This window comes from Sus scrofa, chromosome 4 (assembly GCF_000003025.6).
Source record: "Sus scrofa isolate TJ Tabasco breed Duroc chromosome 4, Sscrofa11.1, whole genome shotgun sequence".
In the NCBI taxonomy this organism is placed as follows: domain Eukaryota; kingdom Metazoa; phylum Chordata; class Mammalia; order Artiodactyla; family Suidae; genus Sus; species Sus scrofa.
The window spans coordinates 88233658-88258681 of NC_010446.5; the positions used below are offsets into that span (position 1 = coordinate 88233658).

The window sequence follows — 25024 nt, forward strand, 5'->3', positions numbered from 1 at the left end:
GTGAGGACCTAGCAAGTACACACTGCATCAAACAAGGCCTGGCAAATGGTAGGGGCTCAACATCAGCGTTAGCTATTATTGTTAGCTGTTCTCATTATCATCTTAGCATGCAATTACAGTCATCAGCTTGCTCCCACTGGTCTTCTACCTTCCTCAACAGATGAAGTAGAATCGTAGAGAAGACATGGCCCCTGCCCCAAAGGTTCACAGCCTACAGGGGAAAGGGACAAATAAACTACAATGCAATTTTTAAAGGCGCTATGATAGACCTATGTAGGCATATAGTGCCATGAAAAATCATTAACTTTGCTGGAAAACACTCATGTCTAATACCTCTATATACTCTACCCAGTTCCTTGAACATGAGAGACACACAATAAATATATGTTAATGAGAACAGTGGAGCCTTTCTAGAAGGATGCTTTAGGGGATCCCAACAAAGTCACTGATATATACAAGAAATCTCATGAAACAGGGGCCCTTTTGGTCCTTTTGTAGAAAAATCCTTTGGATGAAGTTAAAGACTAATCTTCCTTATTCAGAAGTCTACTCCTTATGGTAAATGGCGCTAGAGTGTGATCCCAGTATTATAATAAATAATCATTATTACACACACAGAAAAGGTAATTACTTAGGCCTAGTTGGGAGTTGAGGAAAATACACGGATTGAGAAACAACAAAGCAAAGCCAATTCTCTGAGTGGCTGGGTTCACACCACAAATACAACCTAAGATTCATAAGGAATTTGAGATTCCTTATCTGTTGGCATCAGTTCAAGATGACAGCATTTTAGACACTTGTTAATATAACCAAAAAGATGTTTTTGGCATTTTTACATGTCAATAAGAGATGATCACAACATATCTGGCAACAGCCTGCACTAGAATAAAGTACCTCAAGATCAAAGTCACTCACCAATACTCATAATACTACTGAAATGAGCAATTTCCACTGAGGCCTTTTATGCTTGGGAAGGCTCTCTTCCTTGTTATTTTAAGTGGGAAGATGGACAGAAGGAAAAAGAGGGAGGAGAATATGACACCCCAAAGTAACAAATAAGAATTTATTTGATCCAACTGCCTAAGTACTTAGCTCTTCCTGATTTAATGGCACCGTCATACACAAATCATGTTCATTCACCCAGCTAGCCAACAGCCACAATCACTGAAAACACACTACATGGGCCAGTGTCCAAGCAAGAGCTGAGCTTATAGAGATGGTCCCCACCCTTAAGACGTTCTCTGGAGAGCAGGGAGTCCCTGTAAATCTGCTTCTCCCCCCATGCAGAACGCATACCTCCATTCACCAGTCACCAAAAGGCTAGGGAGAGAAAAGCAACTCTATGGCTGCTTTGGGACGTGTTTGACCTCTGAGGGTCCCATTCTGCCCTGGAAGTTCAGGGGGCAGAAATGCACAAACCCCCTTGGCTCTGGGGTCTGCTTTCTCTATAGCCCAGAAGGTTCTCAAAGACCTGAACAAGTAAGTACAGGTGACCTGTGCATACACACACAAGCACTGAAAAGTAGGGTTCTAGAACTGCTGCAGAAAAACTGAGCTGAAGAGGTTAAAGCCATCACTAACCCAAATCTTCATTTTACAGTGGAAGCTCAGAGAAGCAAAATAACTTGCTTAGATCCACCCAGCCAGGAAGGGAAGAACCAGGACTAGATGCCAGGTCTTTATCTTTCAGCTGAGGGCTCCTTCCAGCATGCCGCACTGATCCAGTAAAAATCAACATGTGGTTTGCAGAAGAAGAGGACTAGTCAATATTTTTATTGATTAATGCAGCACAGGCACTGACTGTTGGGCTATACCATATGGTGCCTATGGTAGAATATCAGTCTCCTTCTACACTTACGGCTACTTGGCAAGAGCTCTAATTCTTAACCAGATCAGGACGACCATCACTGAAATCTACCAAACTGTTCCATTTCCTTGGAGACAAGTGTGGCACGTCCACCCTCAGCCTTTCTCAATCCTATACCCAGAGAGAGACAGACACATACCCAGGTGGCAGCAGCACACTCAGATACCAGAGGACAGTCACATGGGAAAAAGATGACAAAAGAGGCTGATTGCTGTTCATGTGCATTCATCTGTCAGAAGCAGTGTAAAATGAATCCTGTGATTAAAGGCATTATCCAAATCACAACCATGGCCTGAAACGGATACCACTGGGCGGGGGTGGAGAAAACAAGACGGGAGGCTCCCCTTTCCCAAGCCTGGCATCAGAAGAATCACATTGAGCAAAGATCTGTTAGATGGCCTCTCCTCCGGGCCAGCTGGATGGTGAGCCCACACTAGAGATTCCCGGGGATGGAGTTTCAAAGTGAGGCACAAGGGCCCAGGGACTCTCTGGGGGAGATGCTTTTCCAGCTCAGTTTTCATTCACTGGCTTCTCTGCCAAGTGCCTCCACATCGCACAGTTGTCCCTACGTCTTGTGTAATCTTGAGCGAAACACTCAGATTCTCTAGCCCCAGTTTTTCACATGCAGGGTGAAGATGACATCGCATTTGGGCCAGGATATGGGAGGGACAGGGTGAGATGGGAAATAAGATTGTCCTCCAAGGGCAAAACTCGGAAGTCACCCCACAATGGATCAGCTCAGAGGAATGTGAAAGGCACAGAATGGGCCCTGGGACAGTAGGCCTTGAAATGTAACCTAACTGAAAGTAAACAAAGATTGTATCGGTCAGATGTGTATGTGCTTTGGGGGAGCGGGGGAGATGCTGAGATTGTCATCCATGAGAGCACAGACGTCAGAGTCGCGAAGGCAAACCCTGACAGCATCTGTGGAACAGACTCTAGGAATAGCATGTTCCCAACCAGGCCACTGTGAACATCCAGTGGACCCATTTACTGTGCAGCCAGAGGCCAGGAAACATTCCTGTCACAAGATTAGCTGACTGCTCCATTTCTGTGCTTATGGAACAAGCCTCTAATAACCTGCCTTCTCACATCGCTTGCCTCTGACAGAAGAAAACGTGCCTGTCAGGCTAACCTGAATACCTGTTCAATGGCTCAGTGGGCATACAGGACCCAGTGTTCTAGTTTATACATCAGCCTCCTTTGAGCTTTGTCAGTGTGAGTTAGCATCCTAAGGTCCTTACGTTCAAAACTGATGAGTCCGCGTTTCAGACTCTGAAAGGCTGACAGCTCAGCCCCTGGCGAGGGAGCAGCTCAGTGAGGAAATTGCCTGTGTGGCTTGTTTCCTGAGGTGACTGGGTGCCACGGACACTGACCAAGTGAAATGTCCACAAGACCTTCCTAGCAAGCCTGATGAGGAGACAGATGATAGTGCGTGTTTTGAAAGCATCTTGGAACTTGGAGAGTTTCCACAAAACAGCTATCGTTTCATCTGTTGGCACGTGAGGGCTCTAAGCCACTAGTCTCCCCTCACATGAAGGACAGAGTGAAGCTATCTCACACATGTGACAGCAGCCAAGCTGGGATTCAGCCTGGCTCCCTAAATCATGAGCTTGGGTACACTGGCCCATTTTTCCTGAGGATCTCTCTTGTTTTTAAATTCAGTGTCATCACCCATAATTCCTTTAACAGGGCACAGGGATCTCACCTACCTGATAGGCCTCGGCCCACTTTAGCAACTTTCCTTCTCGGGAACTCCAGAAAGGACAATATTCTAAAGGCTGTCCTGTGGCTAACCTGTGTGCATCCAGGTGGTGGGAGGGGACAGAAGGGGTAAAAAAGATATCCTCAAGATAAGAACAAGATGGGGTCTGTGGTCCCCACATTGGAGGTTTGTAAAGTCAAGGATATTTAATAAGCTATTGGAGTTCCCGTCATGGCGCAGCGGAAATGAATCCGACCAGGAACCATGAGGTTGCGGGTTCGATGCCTGGCCTCGCTCAGTGGGTTAAGGATCCGGCATTGCCATGAGCTGTGGTATAGATGGCAGACGCAGCTCAGATCTGGCATTGCTATGGCTCTGGCGTAGGCTGGCAGCTACAGCTCCGATTAGACCCCTAGCTTGGGAACCTCCATATGCCGCAAGAGAGGCCCTAAAAAGACCAAAAAAGCCCCCCTCCCCAAAAAAAATAAGCTATTACAAATTCCCTACTACTTGTAAATTTTAAAAGGAAGTAATTCTTTATAAAGAGAATATCATATTCTACTTCTTTCCTATATACTTCCCACCTCATAGCCATAAAACACTTTATGGAAGCACCTTTGGTATCTAATATACAGCACAAATGAACATTTCCACAGAAAAAGAAAATCATGGTCTTGGAGAATAGACTTGTGGTTGCCTGGGGGGAGAGGGAGGGAGTGGGAGGGATTGGGAGTTTGGGGTTAACGGATGCAAACTATTGCTCTTGGAATGGATTTACAATGAGATCCTGCTGTGTAGCATTGAGAACTATGTCTAGATACTTACATTGCAACACAACAATGGGAGGAAAAAGTATATATATATGCTGTGTAACTTGGTCCCTGCGCTGTACAGTGGAAAAAAATTTTTAAAAATAATAAAAAAGATATTTAGGGAGCATAAGAGAACACGTTTTGGATTAATATATGGGAGACTTTAGTAAATGTCCAGCTGTTCAGAGAAGAAATAGGCTGCCTTAAGCAGTAGTAGAGTCCTCATCACTGGACTCTGGGCAATGTCTTTTGTAAGGAGGGTGAGGAGAAGATTTAAGCCCTTGGATTGGCAAGACGATGCCCTTCAACACCTCTTTCAACCACTGGGTTATCCAAGGTTATGTGCCTACTTCTATGTATTTGCCTTTACCTTCCATAACCACCAGACTCAAGGTCAGTCTTGAGTCCCATTTGAATTAAGAGTATTGTAGGTTTGGAACCAAAGGCAGCTCAAGAGGTCTACGTATTAATACGCAATGCTGCTGCCATTAATATGTATTAAACAGAGACATTAGCAGGGTCAAGAAACAGCAAAAAGAGACTCTCCCCACATTCCCTATCAGCCAAGCCCATTTCCTTTTGGAAACACATATACTCTCCCCTCTGCCCATTATGCAAATCTAGCCATTGCTGGGGGTTAACATTATTCTCCCACAGTACATACAATTAAAATAAAACAACCAAATGTTTAAATACCATACACTCACTTGCTTTCCTCACTCAAACTCAGAGGAACACCCATCAGAGGGACCCAATACCTCCCTCCCTTTTCTCCTACCTTGGCCATCTCCCAAGCCTTCCTGCACACTGAACAGCAGCAGTACCTGTGTCTTCAGGGACTGTTTGTTTGTTTGTTTTGGACAAACATGCGACATATAGAGGCTCCCAGGCCAGGGACTGAACCCGTGCCACAGCAGTGATCCAAATCACCACGGTGACAATGCTGGATCCTTATATAAATGGGTGAGGGAGTTCCACTGTGGCTCAGCAGTAACCAATCTAACTAATATCCATAAGGACACAGGTTCAATCCCTGGCCTTGCTCAGTGGGTTAAGGATCTGGCATTGCCATGGCTGTGATATAGGCCAGCAGCTGCAGCTCCTATTCAACCCCTAGCCTGGGAATTCCCATGTGACGCATGTGTGGCCCTAAAAAAAAAAAAAAAAAAAAAGTTACACAAATAAATGGGTGAAAGCAGCAGTAACTGCAATGGGAGAATGGGAGGACACACAGTGGGTCTGGATGCCACATCAGATGGAACTAAGGGTTATTCCTGCCACAGAAGAGGACAACTACTGAGGATGGCTTCTCTTATCCACCCCACCGAACACTGTTACTTAACATCACTTTAAAGTATTCCCCAAGATCAAGACTCAAAGGTAAAAGCATCAGATGGGGGAGAGGGTTTGAATGCAAGGATCACAGGACATGACCCCGGTCACTCATAGGACACCAGGACTGACCAGGCCAATCTGCTAAATAGGCCTTGGCCCCTGCCTCGCTCTCTACTCCAGCTGCAGCCTCTCAACACTGTGGCTGGGCACAGCAGAACACCTCACCAGACAAGGGACACCTGTCCAGAGAGGGGCCTAGAAGGAAAAGCTAGTCCAGCCTGCCTGCCTTGCTTCCCTCTTCACCAGAGTTTGTGGTTCAGAGTCACTTACCTTTTTCTTCTTCTTCAGAATCACTTTTACTCCATCCACTGAAACCATAATGCTCACTTTCTTCTTCTTGATGTTCTTGGCTTTAAACTCATACTGCAAAGGAAAAGAGAACAAAGAAGCACAATCCAATTAGATCAGGGCATCTGTCTGGCCCCAGCGAGCTCATGACCAGAAAAGAGGGCCACAGACGGGTCTGGGGAGCTGGTGTACTTTCCAGGGACATGAAGCACCTCAGAGGATGTAAAAGCAGATGGATGTCTCTAGGCAGGAGCTCGGCAATATGTGGATTGTAACAGGGACTCTGAATAGTCACCGGTTTCACCATTCAGCTCTCAGGTGAGACCATGGAAATGGATCTGATCCATCTTAACAAGATAAAACAGAGACTGCTTTGAAACTCTCATGAGAAATCCAGAACCTTTCCCTCAATAATTCATGCTAGCCTTTAATGACTTTCATTGTCAGGCAAGCTTTCCTCATGTCTACAGAAATGTTGCTAAGGCTCTATTCATCCTCAATGAAGATTAGATGAAGATTAGCAAGAGTTGGTACCCATCTTCAAATTAAGGGGTTTTACATACTTCAAGATGATTATAAAATCTAAGTTATTCTCGACAAGTTTCAGTCCCAAATTCCTTTATCTGTAGGTCAGTCTCCAAATCTACCCACCGCCGGAAATATTCTAAAGAACATTCCAGAAAGAATCTGGCTAATGATAGCTATAAGAGAGGGCACTACCTTACATACACTATATTCTAAATTCCTATTTGCAATCTCAAACAGGACTGCTTCAACCACAACCTACACTGCTGATGGATGCTTGCCCTCATCTTCAATTCCAGATATTTATCTACTACATTTGCTCATTCACAGCCTTTTCTTAGATTTGTGCAGATATTCAAGAAGGTGGTATCATTCTACATTTTCCTCACTGAATTTCATTCAGGGCACTTATCTATTTCCATCTGGTCTCCATCTTGGTGTCACCACCTAGCAAACTTACCTGCCAAGCTCTCTAATCAAACATCTGGACTACAGATTACAAAAATAATAACACAAGACCCAGGGCCAAAATCTCTACTCCAACCCACAGGCTCTCTTCTCTGGAATTTTTTATACTCAGGACCCTTTCCCACCACACAAGCCTGGTAAAGCCTCCAGCTCCTTGTCTGCACATCTAAAACCCATGTCTAGTTAGTATGTGGATAGATGCGAACCTAATCTACCCCAATGAGATGAAAACATAACCTACTTTGCAAATCTCACAGAAATCCAGAAGCTTCCCTTGGCCAAAACTTTTAATACTCTGATTTTAAGAACCCAGAGCCTCCCACCCTGTCTATATTCTATTTCTTCTACTGAAATTTCAGCTGATTTTCTTATTCTGCTGCACAGAGTTAGTGCTTATGTCCCTTGGTTGTCTGCTTCTTACATATAAGGACGTGACCTAGCTGAGGTGAAATACTTTTCTCCACATCATCAGGGCAAGTTCTGTTTTACCACTCATCTGAGCTTCCAGGCGACTGATGGCAACAGACATCACTCCCTACTCTGGCGGTCACTTCTCGTACCCTCCCAATCATTCTAGCCTGTCAACAGCTATCCTTTTTATCAGAAATCCTCGAAGAAGAGCAAAGAAGAGCAGTAGACACATAGGAGAAAGAGAAGAAAATGTCAACCTCAGACTCTGCTTCAGAGTCTGGGAACCCAAAGCCAATGAAGAACAACCCAGTGAAGGACAGCAAGTGTGTCAGACAGGATGAGAGGAGAAGTGCTGTAGAGACTGGCTTAGAAGAGGACCTCACCACGTAATAAATTGCTCTCTAGGTCAATGGCTGTAAGCTGGTGAAGGCTGGAGTTGCATGGTTGGCATGCACTTTGGGACATTGCTATGATCTGTACAGTGTCCCCTGACAGCAGCATTCTGCTCAGGTGGAGCATTAGATGAACTGAAATGACCTCTGAGTGGGAAAGCCAGCATGATAACCTGTGAGTTGGCTGCCTTTGGCCTTGCACCTGCCGGGAGAGGTGAACCAGCTCCATTTCATGGCCACACCTGCGTTTACTTCTGCTCACAGGCTTTCAATAAACACAACCTTTCGGCTGAGCCTCCCTTGGGGACAAGTCACTAGAATCACAAATGCTCCTGCCAGTCAAAGGGGTGCAGAGGAGTGAGTTTTGATGAACTCAGGTGGGAGATAAGAGCACAAGAGTCCCAGAAACACCCAGTAGTGGATAAAACCTGCCCTGGACAGGTCAATCCTCGCCTGTTTTATTGTCTTTGCTCTTTTCCCGTATGGCACTCTCACGAGCTCTATATACTTCCTCCTTCCTTTTTGCAGCAACAAGGTCAAAGCAGCAAATGTTAAGGACCTGCCTCTGCAAGGCACAATGTCATCTCCTAGCCTAGGTTTTAGAAAGCAGAGTGCCTGCTAAAGCAGACCCTAAATGTCTTCTAGATCCCAGAGAATCTTGTAGCTGACATATCTTTTTTTTTCCCCAATATATTTTTTTTATTTCTTTTTCTCATATTATCTTCCATCAGAGTCTATCCCAGGAGACTGGATATAGTTCCCTGTGCTGTACAGTAGGACCTGATTGCTTATCCCTTCTAAACGTAATAGTTTACATCTACTAACCCCAAATTCCCAGTCCATCCCATTTCCTCCCCTCTTCCCTTTTGCAATCACAATTCCAGTCTATATGTCTATAAGTCTGTTTCTATTTTATAGATATGTTCAGATGAATGGATTAAGAAGATGTGGCACATATATCAATGGAATACTACTCAGCTACTAAAAAGAAAATAATGCCACGTGTAGCAACATGGATGCAATAGAGATTTTCATACTAAGTGAAGTAAGTCAGAAAGACAAATATATCATAGGATATCACTTACACGTGGAATCTAAAATATGGCACAAATGAACTGACCATATCTTCTTGTCTGGTCCACTGCCCTATTGGTTTCATCCTCTCTGATACCTTTTTAAAATCAAGATTCAAGATTCCCCACACCCAAACCCAGCCAGCTTCTTGCCTATATTATCTGAAACCTAAATTATTTCTATAGCTTGTGTTTTGACAACTGTGACCATGCCTTTAATACTCTGATCTTTAGAACTCAAAACGCAATTGGCAAACAGCCTCTAATCCAATCACTGTGCAGATACTCCCAGATGGCTCTTCTACAGTGTGTGGGCACAGTGGCTACATGGAAAAGCATGACCAAATGACTGCATTAGAAACTCAATGACAGTAACAATACAGGTGCTCTTCCTTAGAACAGCTGGTGGAATGCTCTGGAGTGCTTCAAAATGAAGAGGGTCAAGAGAGGCATGAAATAGGCATCCAGGTCCAATTATAGCTGCCAGCATGTACTATGTGAGCACTGCTCAGAGGGGCTCAGGTTGAATACACTCTGCACCTACTCCACCTATCTGCTGGTCAGATGTCCCAAACCCTTTCCAACCAAACACTAGGCACTCAAATTGAAGTTCTGTTGAAAACTAGGGAAATGAAATCAAGTGTCTTAAAGGGTTTAATCTTTATTATCATAAAACCATTTGTTGATATGGCAATTATACTTCACTTGACAACCATGTTATCATGCTCACTGGGAGAAGAAAGCACAGAAAAAATGGATTTGGAACAGAGGAGATAATGGGAATGACCAGGAGAAGAGAGAAAAGAGGTTCACAGGGACGAGCTCTGCTTCCCCCCCACCCCACCCCAGACTGTGTTGCTCTAAGAGGCAGGCAGACCTAAGAGGAAGCATCTGTGTTCCGCAGGATAGGAATCTAGTCTGTCTTAGGCTTTGCCAGGGGCTGACGAACAAACATAACTGCTGGTGCTGCCGTCTACGGCTCAGGGCAGCCCCTCAAAAAGCCCAGGACCACTCTGGAGTCTGTGCCAACAGGCCTGGCTCTTCCCCCAATGTGGCCAGGCTGACCTGATACATTTGCTTTGCTAGCCAGGGCCCCACCAGCAAGGACATTTTGAGCCTTGTAGGACCTGACTTTTTAGAGAACAAAATAACACAAACCCTGGAACACTAATCACTGACTAGAAAGTCTGACCAAGTGTCTGGGGTTCATACACAGAGCCTTGGGACTTCAGATGAGAACAGTAGCTCTGGAACTTAGTGTGCTATGCCAGCCAGTAAGGACCACAAAGGGAGGCTGGGTAGAGGGAGGTGTCCAGATCCAGCAAGAGCCAGGAGCAAACACTCAACCAGCGATGTCAATAAGAACATTGGCTGGAAGTCAGAGAGTTGCTGACAGAACCCAATGCTTCTCCTGACGTCCCAATGCTTCCTTGTCCCCTACTCCTGGAACTACCTCCTAACCCTGCATGCCTCCAGTCTCAAGCATTGGCATTTAAGATGGGGAAGCATGAGGTCTGTCACAGGGAAGCATGTTAATGAAGGGACTGCCCAGCCCTGAGCTTGAGGCTATATTATGGAAACAGAAGTAATAATTACTTTCATAGGAGTCAGGGGGAAGGTTTGGGACTGTATACACACAAACTTTTTTTTAATGAATTTTTTTACATTTACAGTTGTATAACAATCATCACAACCCAATTTTATAGCATTTCCATTCCAAACCCCCAGTCCATCTCCCCCACGCCCCACCCTGTCTCATTTGGAAACCATATGTTTTACAAAAGTCTGTGAGTCAGTATCTTTTCTGCAAAGAAGTTCATTGTCTCCTGTTTTTAGATTCCATATGTAAGTGATGGCATACAATGTTGGTGTCTCACTGTCTGACTGACTTTACTTAGCATGATAATTTCTAGGTCCACCCATGTTGCTGCAAATGCCATTATTTCTCTCCTTTTAATGACTAAGTAATATTCCATTGTGTATATGTACAACATCTTCATTATCCACTCCTCTCTCTATGGACATTTAGGTAGTTTCCAAGTCTTGGCTATTGTATATAGTGCTGCAATGAACACTGGGGTACATGTATCTTTTCGAGTCATGGTTTTCTCTGAATAGATGCCCAGGAGTGGGATTGCTGGATCAAATGGTAGTTCTATTTTTAGTTTCTGAGGAATCTCCATACTGTTTTCCACAGTGGTTGCATCAATTTACAATCCCACCAACAGTGTAATAGGGTTCCCTCTTCCCCACACTCTCTCCAGCATTTATTGTTTGTAGACTTTTTGATGATGGCCATTCTGGAGAGTGTAAAATGGTACCTCATAGTGGTTTTGATTTGCGCTTCTCTAATAATGAGTGATGTTGAACATCTTTTTATGTGTTTTTTTGCCATCTGTAAGTCTTCTTTGGAGAATTGTCTGTTTATCTCTTCTGTCCATTTTTTGATGGGGTTGTTTGTTTTTTGGTATTGAGCTACAGAAGGTGTTTATAAATTTTGGAGATTAATCCTTTGTCAGTAGATTCATTTGCAAATATTTTCTCCCATTCTCTGTGTTGACTTTTCATTTTGTTTAGGGTTTCCTTTGCTGTGCAGAAACTTTCAAGTTTAATTAAGTCCCATTTGTTTATTTTTGTTTTTATTGTCATTACTCTAGGAGGTGGATCTGAGAAGATGTTGCTGTCGTTTATGTCGGAGAGTGGTTGGCCTATGTTTTCCTCTAAGAGTTTTATAGTGTCTGGTCTTATATCTAGGTCTTTAATCCATTTGGAGTTTATTTTTGTGTATGGTGTTAGGGAGTGTTCTAATTTCATTCTTTTCCATGTGGCTATCCAGTTTTCCCAGTACCACTCATTAAAGGGGCTGTCCTTTCTCCATTGAATATTCTTGCCTCCTTTGTCATACATTAGTTGACTATAGGTGAATGGGTTTAATTCTGGGCTTTCTATCCTGTTCCACTGATCTATATTTCTGTCTTTGTGCCAGTACCATATGGTTTTGATGACTAGCTTTGTAGTATAATCTGATGTCAGGCAGTCTGATTCCTCCAGCTCCATTTTTCTTTTTCAGGATGTCTTTGGCTATGCTGGGTCTTTCGTGCTTCCAAACAAACTTTAAAATATTTTCTTCTAGTGCTGTGAAAAATGTCCTTGGTAATTTGATAGGGATTGCACTGAATGTGTAGAGACTTGCCTTGGGAGCAGTCATTTTGATAATATTGATTCTTCCAATCCAAGAGCACAGTATGTCTTTATATCTGTTTGTGTCATCTTTGATTTCTTTCATCAGCATCTTGAAGTTTTCAGAGTACAGATCTTTTCTCTCTTTAAACAGGTTTATTCCTAAGTATTTTATTCTTTTTCATGTGATCATAAATGGGATTGTTTCCCTAATTTCTCTATTTTGCCAAAAGTATATAGAAATGAAGTCGACTTCTGTGTATTCATTTTGTATTCTGAGACTTTGTCAAATTCATTGATGATCTCTAACAGTTTTCTGGTACCATTTTTAGGATTTTCTAGGTATAGTATCATAATTTTACTTCTTCCTTTCCAATTTGGATTCCTTTTATTTCTTTTACTCCTCTGATTGCTTTGGTTAGAACTTCCAAAACTATGGTGAATAGGAGTGGTAACAGCGGACATTTCTTGTCTTGTGCTTGATCTCAGTGGGCATTCTTTCAACTTTTCACCATTGAGAATGGTGTTAGCTCTGGGATTGTCACTTGTGGCCTTAATTATGTTGAGGTAGGTTTCCCCTATGCCTACTTTCTGAAGGGTTTTTATCAGAAGTGGCTGTTGGATTTTTATCAAAGGCTTTTTCTGCATCTATTGAGAGGATCATATGTATTAATGTGGTGTATCACAATGATTGATTTGTGGATATTGAAGAATCCTTGCATCCCTGGGATAAATCCCACTTGATCGTGATGTACAATCCTTTTAATGTACTGTTGGATGCGTTTGCTAGTATTTTGTTAAGGGTTTTTGCATCAGTGTTCATCAGGGAACTTGGCCTATAATTTTCCTTTTTTGTGATATCATCGTCTGCTTTGGTATCAGGGTGATGCTGGCCTCATAGAATGAGACTGGGAGTGTCCCTTTCTCTGCAATTTTTTTTGGAATAGTTTCAGAAGGATAGGTGTTAGCTCTTCTCTAAATGTTTGATAGAATTCGCCTGTGAAGCCATCTAGTCCTAGACTTTTGTTTGTTGGAAGTATTTTAATCACAGTTTCAATTTCAGTGCTTGTAATTGGTCTGTTCATCTTTTCTATTTCATCTTGGTTTAGTCTTGGAAGATTGCACTTTTCTAAGAATTTGTCCATTTCTTCTAGGTTTTCCATTTTTTGGCATATAGTTGCATACAGTAGTCTCTTATGATCCTTTGTATTTCTGTGATGTCCATTGTTACTTCCCCTTTTTCATTTCTAATTTTATTGATTTGGGTCCTCTCTCTCTTTTTCTTGATAACTCTGGCTAAGGGTTTATCAATTTTGTTGATCTTTCCAAAGAACCAGCTTTTAGTTTCATTGACCTTTTCTATGCTTTGCTTCATTTCTATTTCATTGATTTCTGCTTTGATCTTTATGATTTCTTTCCTTCTGCTAACTTTAGGTCTTGTTTGTTCTCTCTCTAGCTGTGTTAGAAGTTAGGTTGTTTATTTGAGCTTTTCTCTTGTTTCCTGAGGTAGGCATGTATTGCTATAAACTTCCCTCTTAGAACTTCTTTTACTGCATCCCATAGGTTTTAGATGTCATTTGCTTTGTTGTCATTTGCTTCCAGTTATTTTTTAATTTCTTTGATTTCTTTGGTGATCCATTGGTTGTTCAGTAGCATGTTGTTTAGTCTCCACGTGTTTATGTTTTTTGCAGTGGTTTTCTTGTTGTTGATGTCCAGTCATATAGCGTTGTGGTCGGAAAAGATGTTTGATATGATTTCAATTTTCCTAAAGTTACCAAGGCTTCATTTGTGACCCAGAATGTGATCAACCCTAGAGAATGTTCCATATGCACTTGAGAAGAATGTGTATTCTGCTGCTTTTGGATGAAATGTCTTGCAAATATCTATTAAGTCCATGTAGTCTAATGCTTCATTTAGGACCTGTGTTTCCTTGTTGATTTTATGTCTGGATGATCTGTCCATTGCTGTAAGTGATATTAAAGTCCCTCGCTATTACTGTGTTATTGTCAGTTTCTCCTTTTAAGCTTGTTAGCAGTTGTCTTATATATTAAGGTAATCCTATATTGGGTGCATACATATTTACAATTGTTATATCTTCTTCTTGGATTGATCCTTTGATCAACATGTAATATCCTTGTCTCTTATAATGTTCTTTATTTTAAGGTCATTTTGTCTGATATGAGTATTGCTACTCTGGCTTTCTTTTGATTCCCGTTTGCATGGAATATTTTCTCCCATCCTCTCACTTTCAATTTGTATGTGTCCCTAGAAGGGAAGTGGGTCTCTTGAAGACAGCAGATCTATGTATCTTATTTTTGTATTCATTCAGCCAGTCTATGTCTTTTGGTTGGGGCATTTAGTCCATTTACATTCAATGTAATTATTGATATGTATGTTCTTATTGCCATTTTATTAACTGTTCTGGATTTGTTTTTGTTGTTCATTTTTCTTCCCTTCTTCTCTTGGTCTCTCCTCTTGTGATTTGATGACTATCTTCAGTGTCGTATTTGAGTTGGTTTTTCTTGTGTATCAATTGTAGATTTTTGGTTTGCAGTTACGCTGAAGTTTTGATATAGGAGTCTATATATATACATATAGGATTGTTTTATGTTATCAGTCTCTTTAATTGTAAGTGCATCTCCAGTGTCCTGCATTTGTATTCTCCTCTTCTCATGATTTCTGATTTTTGTAGCATATTTGTGTGTGGATGAGTTCCTACCTTTACTCCTTTACTGTATATATGCCTTTACTGGTGAGCCTTGTCATTTGTGGTAAAATTTTTTTGGTCTTTTTTGTTTGTTTGTCCTTTTAGGGCTGCACCAGTGGCATATGGAGGTTCCCAGGCTAGGGGTCCAATTGGAGCTTTTGCTGCCAGTCTACGCCAGAGCCCCAGCAACCCCAGATCCAAGCCATGTCTGTGATCTACGCCACAGCTCAAGGCAACAGCGGATCCTTAACCCACTGAGCAAGACCAGGGATTGAACCCACAACCTCATGGTACCTAGTCAGATTCATTTCTGCTGTGCCACAGTGGGAACTCCAGTGGTAATTTTGTTTCTAATGGTGGCCTTTTCTTTTCTGCCCAGAGAAGTTCCTTTAATATTTGTTCTAAAGCTGGTCTAGTGTTGCTGAATTCTCTGGGCTTCTGCTTTTCTGTAAAGCTTTTGATTTCCATTTCAAATCTGAAGGAGAGCCTTGCTGGGTAAAGTAATCTTGGTTGGAGGTTTTTTTCCTTTCGTCACTTTAAATATATCATGCCACTCCCTTCTGGCCTGCAGAGTTTCTGCTGAAAAATCTGCCAATAACTTTATCAGGGTTCCCTTGTATGTTTCTTTTCCCTAGCTGCTTTCAATATTACCTCCGTCTTTAATTTTCATCAGTTTGATTAATATGTGTTTCGGGGTGGTCCTCCTTGTGTTTATTTAATTTATTTATTTAATTTTTTTTGCCTTTTCTAGAGCCACTCCCATGGCATATGGAGGTTCCCAGGCTAGGGGTCTAACTGGAGCTGTAGCTGCTGGTCTATGCCAGAGCCACAGCAGTGCAGGATCCAAGCCGTGTCTGCGACCTACACCACAGCTCATGGCAACGCCAATCCTTAACCCACTGAGTGAGGCTAGGGATTGAACCCACAACCTCATGGTTCCTTGTTGGTTTCGTTAACCACTGAGCCACGATGGGAATTCCATTTATTTTATATGGTACGCATTCTGCTTCCTGAATTTGAGTGATTGGTTCCTTCCCATATCAGGGAAGTTTTCAGCTATTATCTCTTAAATATTTTTTCTGTCCCTCTCTCTTCTCTGGCACCCCTATAATACAGATGTTGGTGCATTTAATGTTGTCCCAGAATTCTTTGAGACTGTCTTCATTTCTTTTCAATCGTTTTTGTTTCACATCAGTGATTTCCACTAGTCTGTCCTCCACCTCACTTATTCGTTCTTCTGCCTCCTGTATTCTGCTATTGGTTGCTTCTAATGAATTTTTTATTTCAGTCATCGCATTTTGCATCTCTGCTTGCTTAAGTTTTAAATCATGTAATTCTTTGCTCAGTGTTTGCTGTAAATTACCAGTCTTTACCTCCAGTTTATTTCCAATGTCTTGCATCATCTTCAGCATCATCAGTCTAAAGTCTTTTTCCTGGAGGCTGATAATCTCCAGATCACTTAGCTGTTTTTCTGGTGTTTTTTTCTTGCTCCCTTAATCTGTGTTATGGTTCTCTGCCTTTTCATTTTTATAGGTTTTTGATGTGGTCTCCTTTTTGCAGCCAATAGAGTTGTAGCTTCTCTTCTGATATCTGCCCCCCTTGTGGCTGAATTTGGTGTAGGGGCTTGCTGAAGGCTCCCTGATGAGAAGGACTGGTGCCTGCCCACTGATTCCTATCCCTCGGGTGGGTGGGGTTTTATCTCTGGGTGAGATTAGAGGTGGCTATGTGCCTGGAGAGTTTTTAGGCAACCTGTTTTCTGATGGGTGGGGCTGTGATCCTACCTGGATTATTGTTTGGTCCAGGGCTTCTCAATGCTGATGAGTGGGGAAAGATGTCCCCAAAATGGCCACCTCTAGAGGATCACACAATGATGAACATTCCCAAGAGCTTTGCCTCCAATGTCCTTCCCTTACAACGAGCCACAGTCATCCCCTCTTTTCCAGTGAGATCCTCCAAGAACTGCAGTCAGTTCTGACCCCGATTCTTATGTTGTCTTTGCTTTGCCCTGGGACCCACTGCACATGAAAGCCTGTGTGTGCCTTTAAAGAATGGAGGCTCTATTTCACCCAGTCCTTTGGAGCTCCTGCACACAATCCCCACTGGCCTTCAATGCCAGATGCTCTGGGAGCGCTTTCTCCCACAGATCCCCAGGCATGGGGACCTGACATAGGGTTCAGAACTCTCACTCCTGTAGGTGAGTCTCTGTGATACAGTTACTTTCCAGTCTGTGGGCTTCCCACCCAGAAGGTATGGGGTTGCTTATACTGCATAATCACCCCTCCTACCATCTTGATGTGGCCTCTTCTTTGTCATCTGGAGTAGGATATCTTTTTTAAAGTTTCCAGTCTATTTGGTTGAAGGTTATTCAGCATTTGGTTGTAATTTTGCTGTTTTTATGAGAGAAGGTGAGCTCTAGTCCTTCTATTCTGCCATCTTAATTCCCCTACACGCACACTCTTACTTGTCTAGTTTCACGATAACATCTAGTTTCATGATAACATCTAGCTCCCTGAAGAAGCCCTGGATTTTTTTTGTTATACAGGATCCTTGATTCCTCAACCCCCTTGTCTACAAGCAACTTAACTAGTGATGCACTCTCTCAACAGCTACTTAGGAAGCTGGTCATTTCACTCTTCTCTGTAGAATTCATTCTGCCCAGCTCCTTCCCACTGTCCCCACAATGCTTACAGTTACACTGAGTCAAGGTGCTCAGTAGCTATTTTAGCAAAAAAGGAGATTCAGTTTGCAAAGACAGTGATGCTCTTGCTTGGCAAGTCCCTGAATGATCACAGGAAATTTAAAAGTAAATTCTCAGAGTTCTCCTGTGGTGTAGTGGGTTAAGGATCCTGTGTTGTCACTGCAGTGGCCTGGGTCACTAGTGTTGTACAGGTTTGATCCCCAGCCTGGGGAACTTCTACATGGCATGGGCATCTTAATCATATTCTGCCCATCTCAGGTTGAAGAGTGTGAACACATTTCCACAACAAAACTGTAAGCACCTCAACCAAAGGCATTGTCTTATAAAGGGTTTGTAAAAAATCACTTTGCACTTAACATTTGAAGGTCTAACGGTAATAAGATACAAAATCTGAGTACACCTATATTCATAGCGTACTCACAATAGCCCAAAGGTACACGCAAACTGTGTCCACTGACGGATGAATGGATAAACAAAATGTGTTACAAACATATAATAGGGTATTAGTTGGCCTTAAAAAGAAATTGACACAAGCTACAACATGGAAGACGCTTAAAGATATTAAGTTAAATGATATTTATGTTAAGCCAGAACAAACGGACCAATAGTTCATGATCCCACTTACATAAGGTACTTATGAGTAGTCAAATTCTCAGAAACAGAAAGTAGAACAGTGGTCATCACGGGCTGGGGAGGGGAGAAAATGAAGGGTTAGTGTTCAATGAGTACAGAGTTTCTGTTTTAGAGGATGAAAAGATCTGGAGATGGACAGTGGTGATGGCTGCACAAAATTAATGCTGTATGTAGATGTCATAGAACCATATGCTTAAGAATGGCTGAAATGGAAAATCTTATGTAATGTGTATTTTACCACAATGCAAGATAATAATAATGAAAACACTGAGTAACAGATCCATTTCTTCTCACACCAAGCCCACTTTAATTCTGCTTGTGAAGGGTTATTTCTGCTATTCTCCCACATGTCAGTCAAACATGCCATATTTTTCCATACTTCTGTGCAACTGCATTTGCTAATGCTTATGCCCAGAATGCCCACCCCCACCATCTGCTTGATGAACTCCTGCTTATTCTTAAAATATCTACTCAGCCTTCTCCACAGCGAAGCCTTGTAGGTCAGATCCTCCTTCCCATAGACTCCTATGGACCTACACCATCAACCTGGTTACTAGAGCAATACGCCAGTCTCTATTACCACTCACCACTGATAGGTTGCATATTTCCCCATGAGGCCACCCCTCCTTGAGAGCAAGGAATATGACTTACATACATCTGTAAGACTATAGCACCAGGACCGGGAAGGTGATAAATAAATGTTGAATAAATTGATGAACACAGCTGAGAGTGGTTATTTACAGAGCTTGAGAAAACAGGACCCTGTCCACAAGGGTAAAATAAATCTTCCATACGTTAATTACTGGATTAAAATTTTAACTTACTAAAACCTGGATTCCATTCCATGGGCATAAGGACTTGAAGAAGATCTGACTTTAATTCTTCCATACTCCACCACACACTAATAAGTACCTTATTTTTGCTTGACCTATACTTCATTAAATGAGGTAAGGTTGAGTATACATCATCGGTCAAGACTGTTTTCAACCATCTCACGGCAGTTAGAGGTAATGAATCAGGGGATGGTCATTTAGATGAACCTCTGTTTTTTGGGCTATGCATGTTCCCTGAGTTCCAGCATCTGTGCCTAAGGAGCCAGAATCTGAGTGACAGGGTGCCCAGGAGCCATGGCAGTCCCTGACACTGCTGTGTGGTTCAGTGACTTGTATTGTTCATTCCCATGAAACCACAGAAATGCAAGCAAGACAAGACCAAAGTTGGTACTAAAGCCAAATTCTAGAATATCTGAGTTTTCTTGGGATACTAGGTAGAGACATTTAGTTCCTATTTATCAACCTCAACCCCAGCATAACTTATTTTAACAGACATATCACTAAAAGTTGGGTATAAATAAAATCTCTATCAACTGCAAACTATTTAAAAGGAAGCAGAGGAGCTAATTTTTTAAAGAAAGGACTATTCATTGCCACTGTATCATAAATATAGAACTTAACTATTTACCCAGCTCTGTAGACCAAGGCATCTAAAACTTGTTTTAAATTCCACTGGGGCTACCTGATGAAAAAAAGGCAGAATCCCAGACCTAGGGCTCAGAAATACTCATTCGACCGGCAGGTCTGGGATGGGACCAGAAGGTGGCTTTTTTGGGTCGGGGGTGAGCCAGGAGGTGATATAGATCGCATTGTTCACCAACATTACTCTGGGCCATAGAAGCAGGTTACAAGAGCCCTTACATATTTTCCTTTCCATCTAGAATTGCCTTAGACAAAGTCAGTGTGTCTTGATCACATATGTACTATTTTCAAAAAATGCAGATACTATTTTAATAACTAAAATATAGATTCTTATGAAAGCGCCACTGCTATTTGCTGTCATCCATTTTCTAAATCAAAGGCGCTAAAATGACAATGATTATGTTGGGAGGGAATTCTGCTGGGTGGTAGGTAACAGATGTTCACACACTGTGCTTTACGCATTTGTATTTCTGAAATATTTCCTTTTTATATTAAATGGTTTTTTCAATTTACAAATATCTTTTCAAATTAGTACAAATATCAGTTATATATGATAAATGGTAAAGGAAATGAGTAACGAACTCATAGGAAAAACACAAGAAAAATAAACACCTGGATGTTCGATCTCACTAATCACTAAAGACATATTTAATGAGATTCCATTTTTAATGTACCAAATTGTCAATTATCATGACTCAAAAAAAATTTTTAATGGCTACACCTACGGCATATGGGGGTTCTCAGGCAAGGGGTCGAATCAGAGCTACAGCTGCAGGTCTACACCACAGCCACAGCAACATCAGATCCAAGCCACGTCTGCGACCTATAGCACAGCCCACAGTAACGCCACATCCTTAATGCATGGAGCAAGGCCAGGGATTGAACCTGCAACCTCATGGTTCCTAGTCGGATTCATTTCCACTGAGCCATGATAGGAATCCCCGTGACTCAAAAATTTACACCAAAATAAGGGTGTACAAAAAAAAAGGAATTTCTACTTTCTTTATAAGCATTCTTCATCTTGCTGTGAAGGCCTTATTCCTACTTACTATATGAATTAGGGGAAATTTGAAATTTGTCCTCTTAAGGCAACTTTATCTCCTTTGGTTTAAGACACTAGTTCTTAGGTTAACTCATTCTTCTTTTGGATTAACCTTTCAGGATATCCTTCCTTTCCCCTTTTCTCCCCAGGAGATCCAAGGTCACACATGGCATGAGTAATTTAGAAACTCACATTTTTAAGGGTAGGGGAGAAGGTAAATTTCCCAACTTTCCACTCTCTCAATCTGGCTACACTGGAAGCTGTATACACATTGTGATTTTTTTTTCCATTGAGTTATAATTGACACACAATATTAGTTTCAGGTGTACAACATAATGCTTCATTATTTTCACACATTACAAAGTGACTACCATGATAAGTCTAGTTACCACCTGTCACCACATAGTTATTTGAATATTACTGATAAAGTCCCTATGCTGTACAGTATATCCATGTGATTTACTTTATAGCTGGACACGTGTACCTCACCTCTAAATCTCCACCTATTTCACCCAAGCCCCCAAGCCCTTCTCCCTCAGGCAACCACCAGATTGTTCTCTGTATCTATGAGTCTGTTTCAATTTTGTTTATTTTCATTTTTAGATTCCACATATAAGCCATATCATATTTGTCTTTCTCTGACATATTTCACTTAGTGCAATGCCCTCTAGATCCACTCATGTTGTCACAAATGGAAAGATTTTACGTTTATGGCCAAGCAATGTTCCACTGTATTTTTATATACCACATCATCTTTAGCTATTCATTAGTGCACTTAGGTTAGTTACTTCCGTTACCTTAACTACTGTAAATAATGCTGTTATGGACACAGGAGTACATATATCTTTTCAAACTAGTGGTTTCATTTTCTTCAGGTATTTACTCTGAAGTGTAATAGCTGGGTCATAGGAACTTCCATACTGTTTTCCATAGTGGTTGCACCAATTTACATTCCCATCCTCATGAGGTTTGCATGAGGGTTCCCTTTTCTCCATACCTTTGCCATCATTTGTCTTTTTGCTAACAGTCATTCTGACAGGTGTGAGGTGTTATTGTGCTTTTTGATTTGCATTTCCCTGATGATTAGTAATGTCAAGCATCTTTTCATGTGTGTATTGGCCATCTGTTTGCCTTCTTTGGAAAAACGTCTATTCAGGTCCTCTGCTCATTTTTTTTATTGGACTCTGGTTGTTTTAATATGGAGTTGAATGAGTTTTTAAATATACTTTGGCTATCAACCCCTTATTTGCCTTAATGAATATATTGTTTATAAATACCTTCTCCCATTCAGTAGGTGACTTTTTCATTGTTTCTTCCCTGTCCAAAGGCTTCTGAAATATTTCATCAACAAAATTTTAGACGAGTACTTGTGTTTGAAATGTTTGGGACCACGAATGTTGATGAAATGTTTCATCTTATGGATAAGGAAGCCACTGCCCAACGATGGTTGAAAAAAAGTCCTCAGGTTCATTAGCAGAAAACACAAGCCTGGAACCTACATCTTCTGATTCTTGGCCCCATGCTCAACATCTGTTCCCTAGAGCCCCACCACCCCACTGGCCCAGAATCCTGGCCTCATGAGATATAATTATTCATTCATTATTCTTCTTTTCATTCGATACATGTGTAATAAGCTCTCTGATGTGCAGGCAACCCCATCTTATAACACGAAGCAAGAAAAGGAGGAAGAACTTACTGGAGATTAACTTCATAGGATCTGGAATATTCTCAGACTACTCAATGGAAAGCCTGTAATCCCCCCTTAAAATTCTTTCCCATACTAATTGCACTGGCTGCCCTCATTTCCTTTGTTGCTTCCCACCCCGTTCCACACCCAGGGACACATGTCCATGACCTGGGAAGGGTACAGAAAGCCAATGAGGTCAGAAAAACATGGGAAAGGGGCCCTCTGAACATAAGGAGAGCTTCAGGGCAGGAAATATCCAAGTTCATTGCTGTTTGGAACACTGAGAAGCAAGGAGGGTCATCCAAACACAGATGTTCTGTGGGAGGGAGGCCCCTTCACAGTGTGGAGAGACCAGCAGGATGGTGGAAGGCAAATTAAACAGGCACTTGGATGACAGACAGCGGAGCCTCAAGTGCAGGCAATCTCGGGCTGTATACTCAGGGGAGCCTCTGAGCGGCGGCCGCTCCCTGTAGAGAGGAGACGAGACAGGCCCTGGAATACAGCCATCGCTTTTTCCGACTGGGAGCACGATGACAGGTCACAGGGAGCTAAACAACAACCCAAATGATTAAGGGGCCCAAAGGGGTGATTTATGAAGCAAGATAAGTACCACTACTAATAATAAGCCAGTGCTTTCAGTTGCTTTTCCCTCTACTAGCTCTTGTAGCACATTAAAAACATGTATCAGAACCTTCTCCTTTTAAGTAAAAACAGAGGCATAGGTGGGTGAAAAGCCAAAAACAAAATGAAACAAACCTCAACTGTGACTGATTCTATACTTCTCTAATATTTAACCCAGACCCTCCTCTAAAAGGTTAATACTGAATCTCCTGCAAGTAAGAAGATAACGGACATTAAAACTGTCTCCAGAGGAGGAAAAAAAGAAAGACACAACAATGCCCAAACAGTATAATTCATATTCTATACACACATACAAATACACCCCTAGAAGGAATAAAAGCCTGCCAATATTCAGTAGGGTCATGAATCAAGGATTTAAGATTTTTCTGCTGTAGACCAAAAATGGTTATGAGACAAATAATGGATCCTTCTGTCTTTCTAAGACTTGATTTACCTTTCTTTAACACATCCCTCACCATTCACCATGCCCATCCCCACACTCACCTTGTATAGTTAAATGAAACAATTCACATTGAGTATTACAAAGTCCCCTGAAGGAGCCACCTAGACAGTGATGCTACTTCACTCACATCAAGCATCTGCAGTCTTTGCTGTGTGACCTTGGGCACCTAACCTCTCTGGATATAACTCTTCCCTTCTGAGAAATAGGGCATTGGGTTAGATTGTATCTGAGATCCTTCCCAGCTCTAAATGTGAATCGAGGTTACAGAAGCCTCACAGGTCTTGTAGAAAGAAGCCCTGTGAAGAGCAGGCCCACCTGAAGAAGGCAGGGGAGAAGAACAAGGAAATGAGTGTGTTTGGCAAGGCCAGACCAATCCCAGAAGCAGAGGCAGAGGAGGGAAGGGAGAAAGGATGCAGATAGACAGAGGAAGGTTCTCAGGGGGAAAATAAATTATTAGCATGTTGCACTGAAAGCAGGAGGGAGTTACATTCTTTAGGGTTTTGAAAACAGTGAAGAGCAGAGGGGCAGATGTTGAACGTCATCTTGGCACCAGCACTGAGGATTCCAAAAGGAGAGAGATTGGAAATGGGAAACCTTGGAAAGATCGGGAACATACATCAAGTGTTGGGTTGTAAGAATAAAGAAAATATCTGGATGAGATCACTATATGGACTGAGAACCAGGATAAGGAAATGGTCTCTGAATCCCATGTCTGGAAAAAGTAGCAATGCTTTCAACAATGACAGCACAAGTGAGCACAGAGGACGTGGTATATATCAAGAAAAAAAGTCTACCTCGTGCGGGAGAATCTGGGCATAGGAATTAAAAGGGAATTCAGAGCTTTTGTAGGCATTCACATGAAACTCCCTTTCCTTTCATCTCCCAAGCCTTTGATCCATCCAACCTCTCCCTCTAAGTTTAGACCTATCAGCACCAAGAGGAAGAGAAGACTTGGACAGCTGTGCTTACACTCATTATTAGGGTCAGAAGAGCTTCCAGGTTTGGAAGTTCCCACATGGTGCAGCGGGTTAAGGGTCCTATGTTGCTGCCACTGTGGCTCAGGTGGCAATTGCAGCACAAGTTTGATCCCTGGCCCTGGAACTTCCACATGCTGTGGGTGTGGCCAAAAAAAAAAAGTTTCCAGGTTTAAGGGGGAAAACAACAGGAAGACCACAGTGGCCACAACAGAACAGACGGCTGCAATGCACTTGATGGTGAAACAGTAGGTATAAAGCAAGTCATTCTTGGGAGACACTGAAGAAACTATTTGAAGAGAAGGAGGAAAACAATAAAATTAGACTTGAGAGGGCTCGTAGAATTAGCAGTGTTGTCTCTGTCAAGTGGTCATTCAATCTAACAGAAGCCTGGCAGCCATGTTTGAAAAGTAGTTTCTTATGAATTAAAATCTACTCACGGAAGCTCCCACTTAAGAGATTCTCTAAAGCAGTGCCCCTCAAAATCTAAGGTCCCTATGAATTACCTGAGGATCTTGTTAAATTGTGGATTCTGTGGAGTGGGGTGGGGGAGGGGGAGGGAAGTTCTGCACATCTAACAAGATCCCAGGGGATGCTAATACTATTGG

The 25024-nt window shown here is 42.1% G+C and overlaps 1 protein-coding gene across 6 annotated transcripts in view; it reads right to left on the reverse strand.

Moving 5' to 3' along the window:
* Positions 1–25024, reverse strand: part of C4H1orf226 (chromosome 4 C1orf226 homolog) — a 342511-nt gene that overhangs the window by 104427 nt on the left and 213060 nt on the right. For all 6 annotated transcript variants that reach the window (XR_002343371.1, XR_002343372.1, XR_002343370.1 and 3 more), the window contains one exon: positions 6050–6142. Coding sequence is in view for 3 of the 6 variants with exons in the window: in XM_021089504.1 (XP_020945163.1) it covers positions 6050–6142 (93 nt within the window). In the remaining 3 variants the exon portion in view is untranslated. The remainder of the gene's footprint in view (positions 1–6049; positions 6143–25024) is intronic.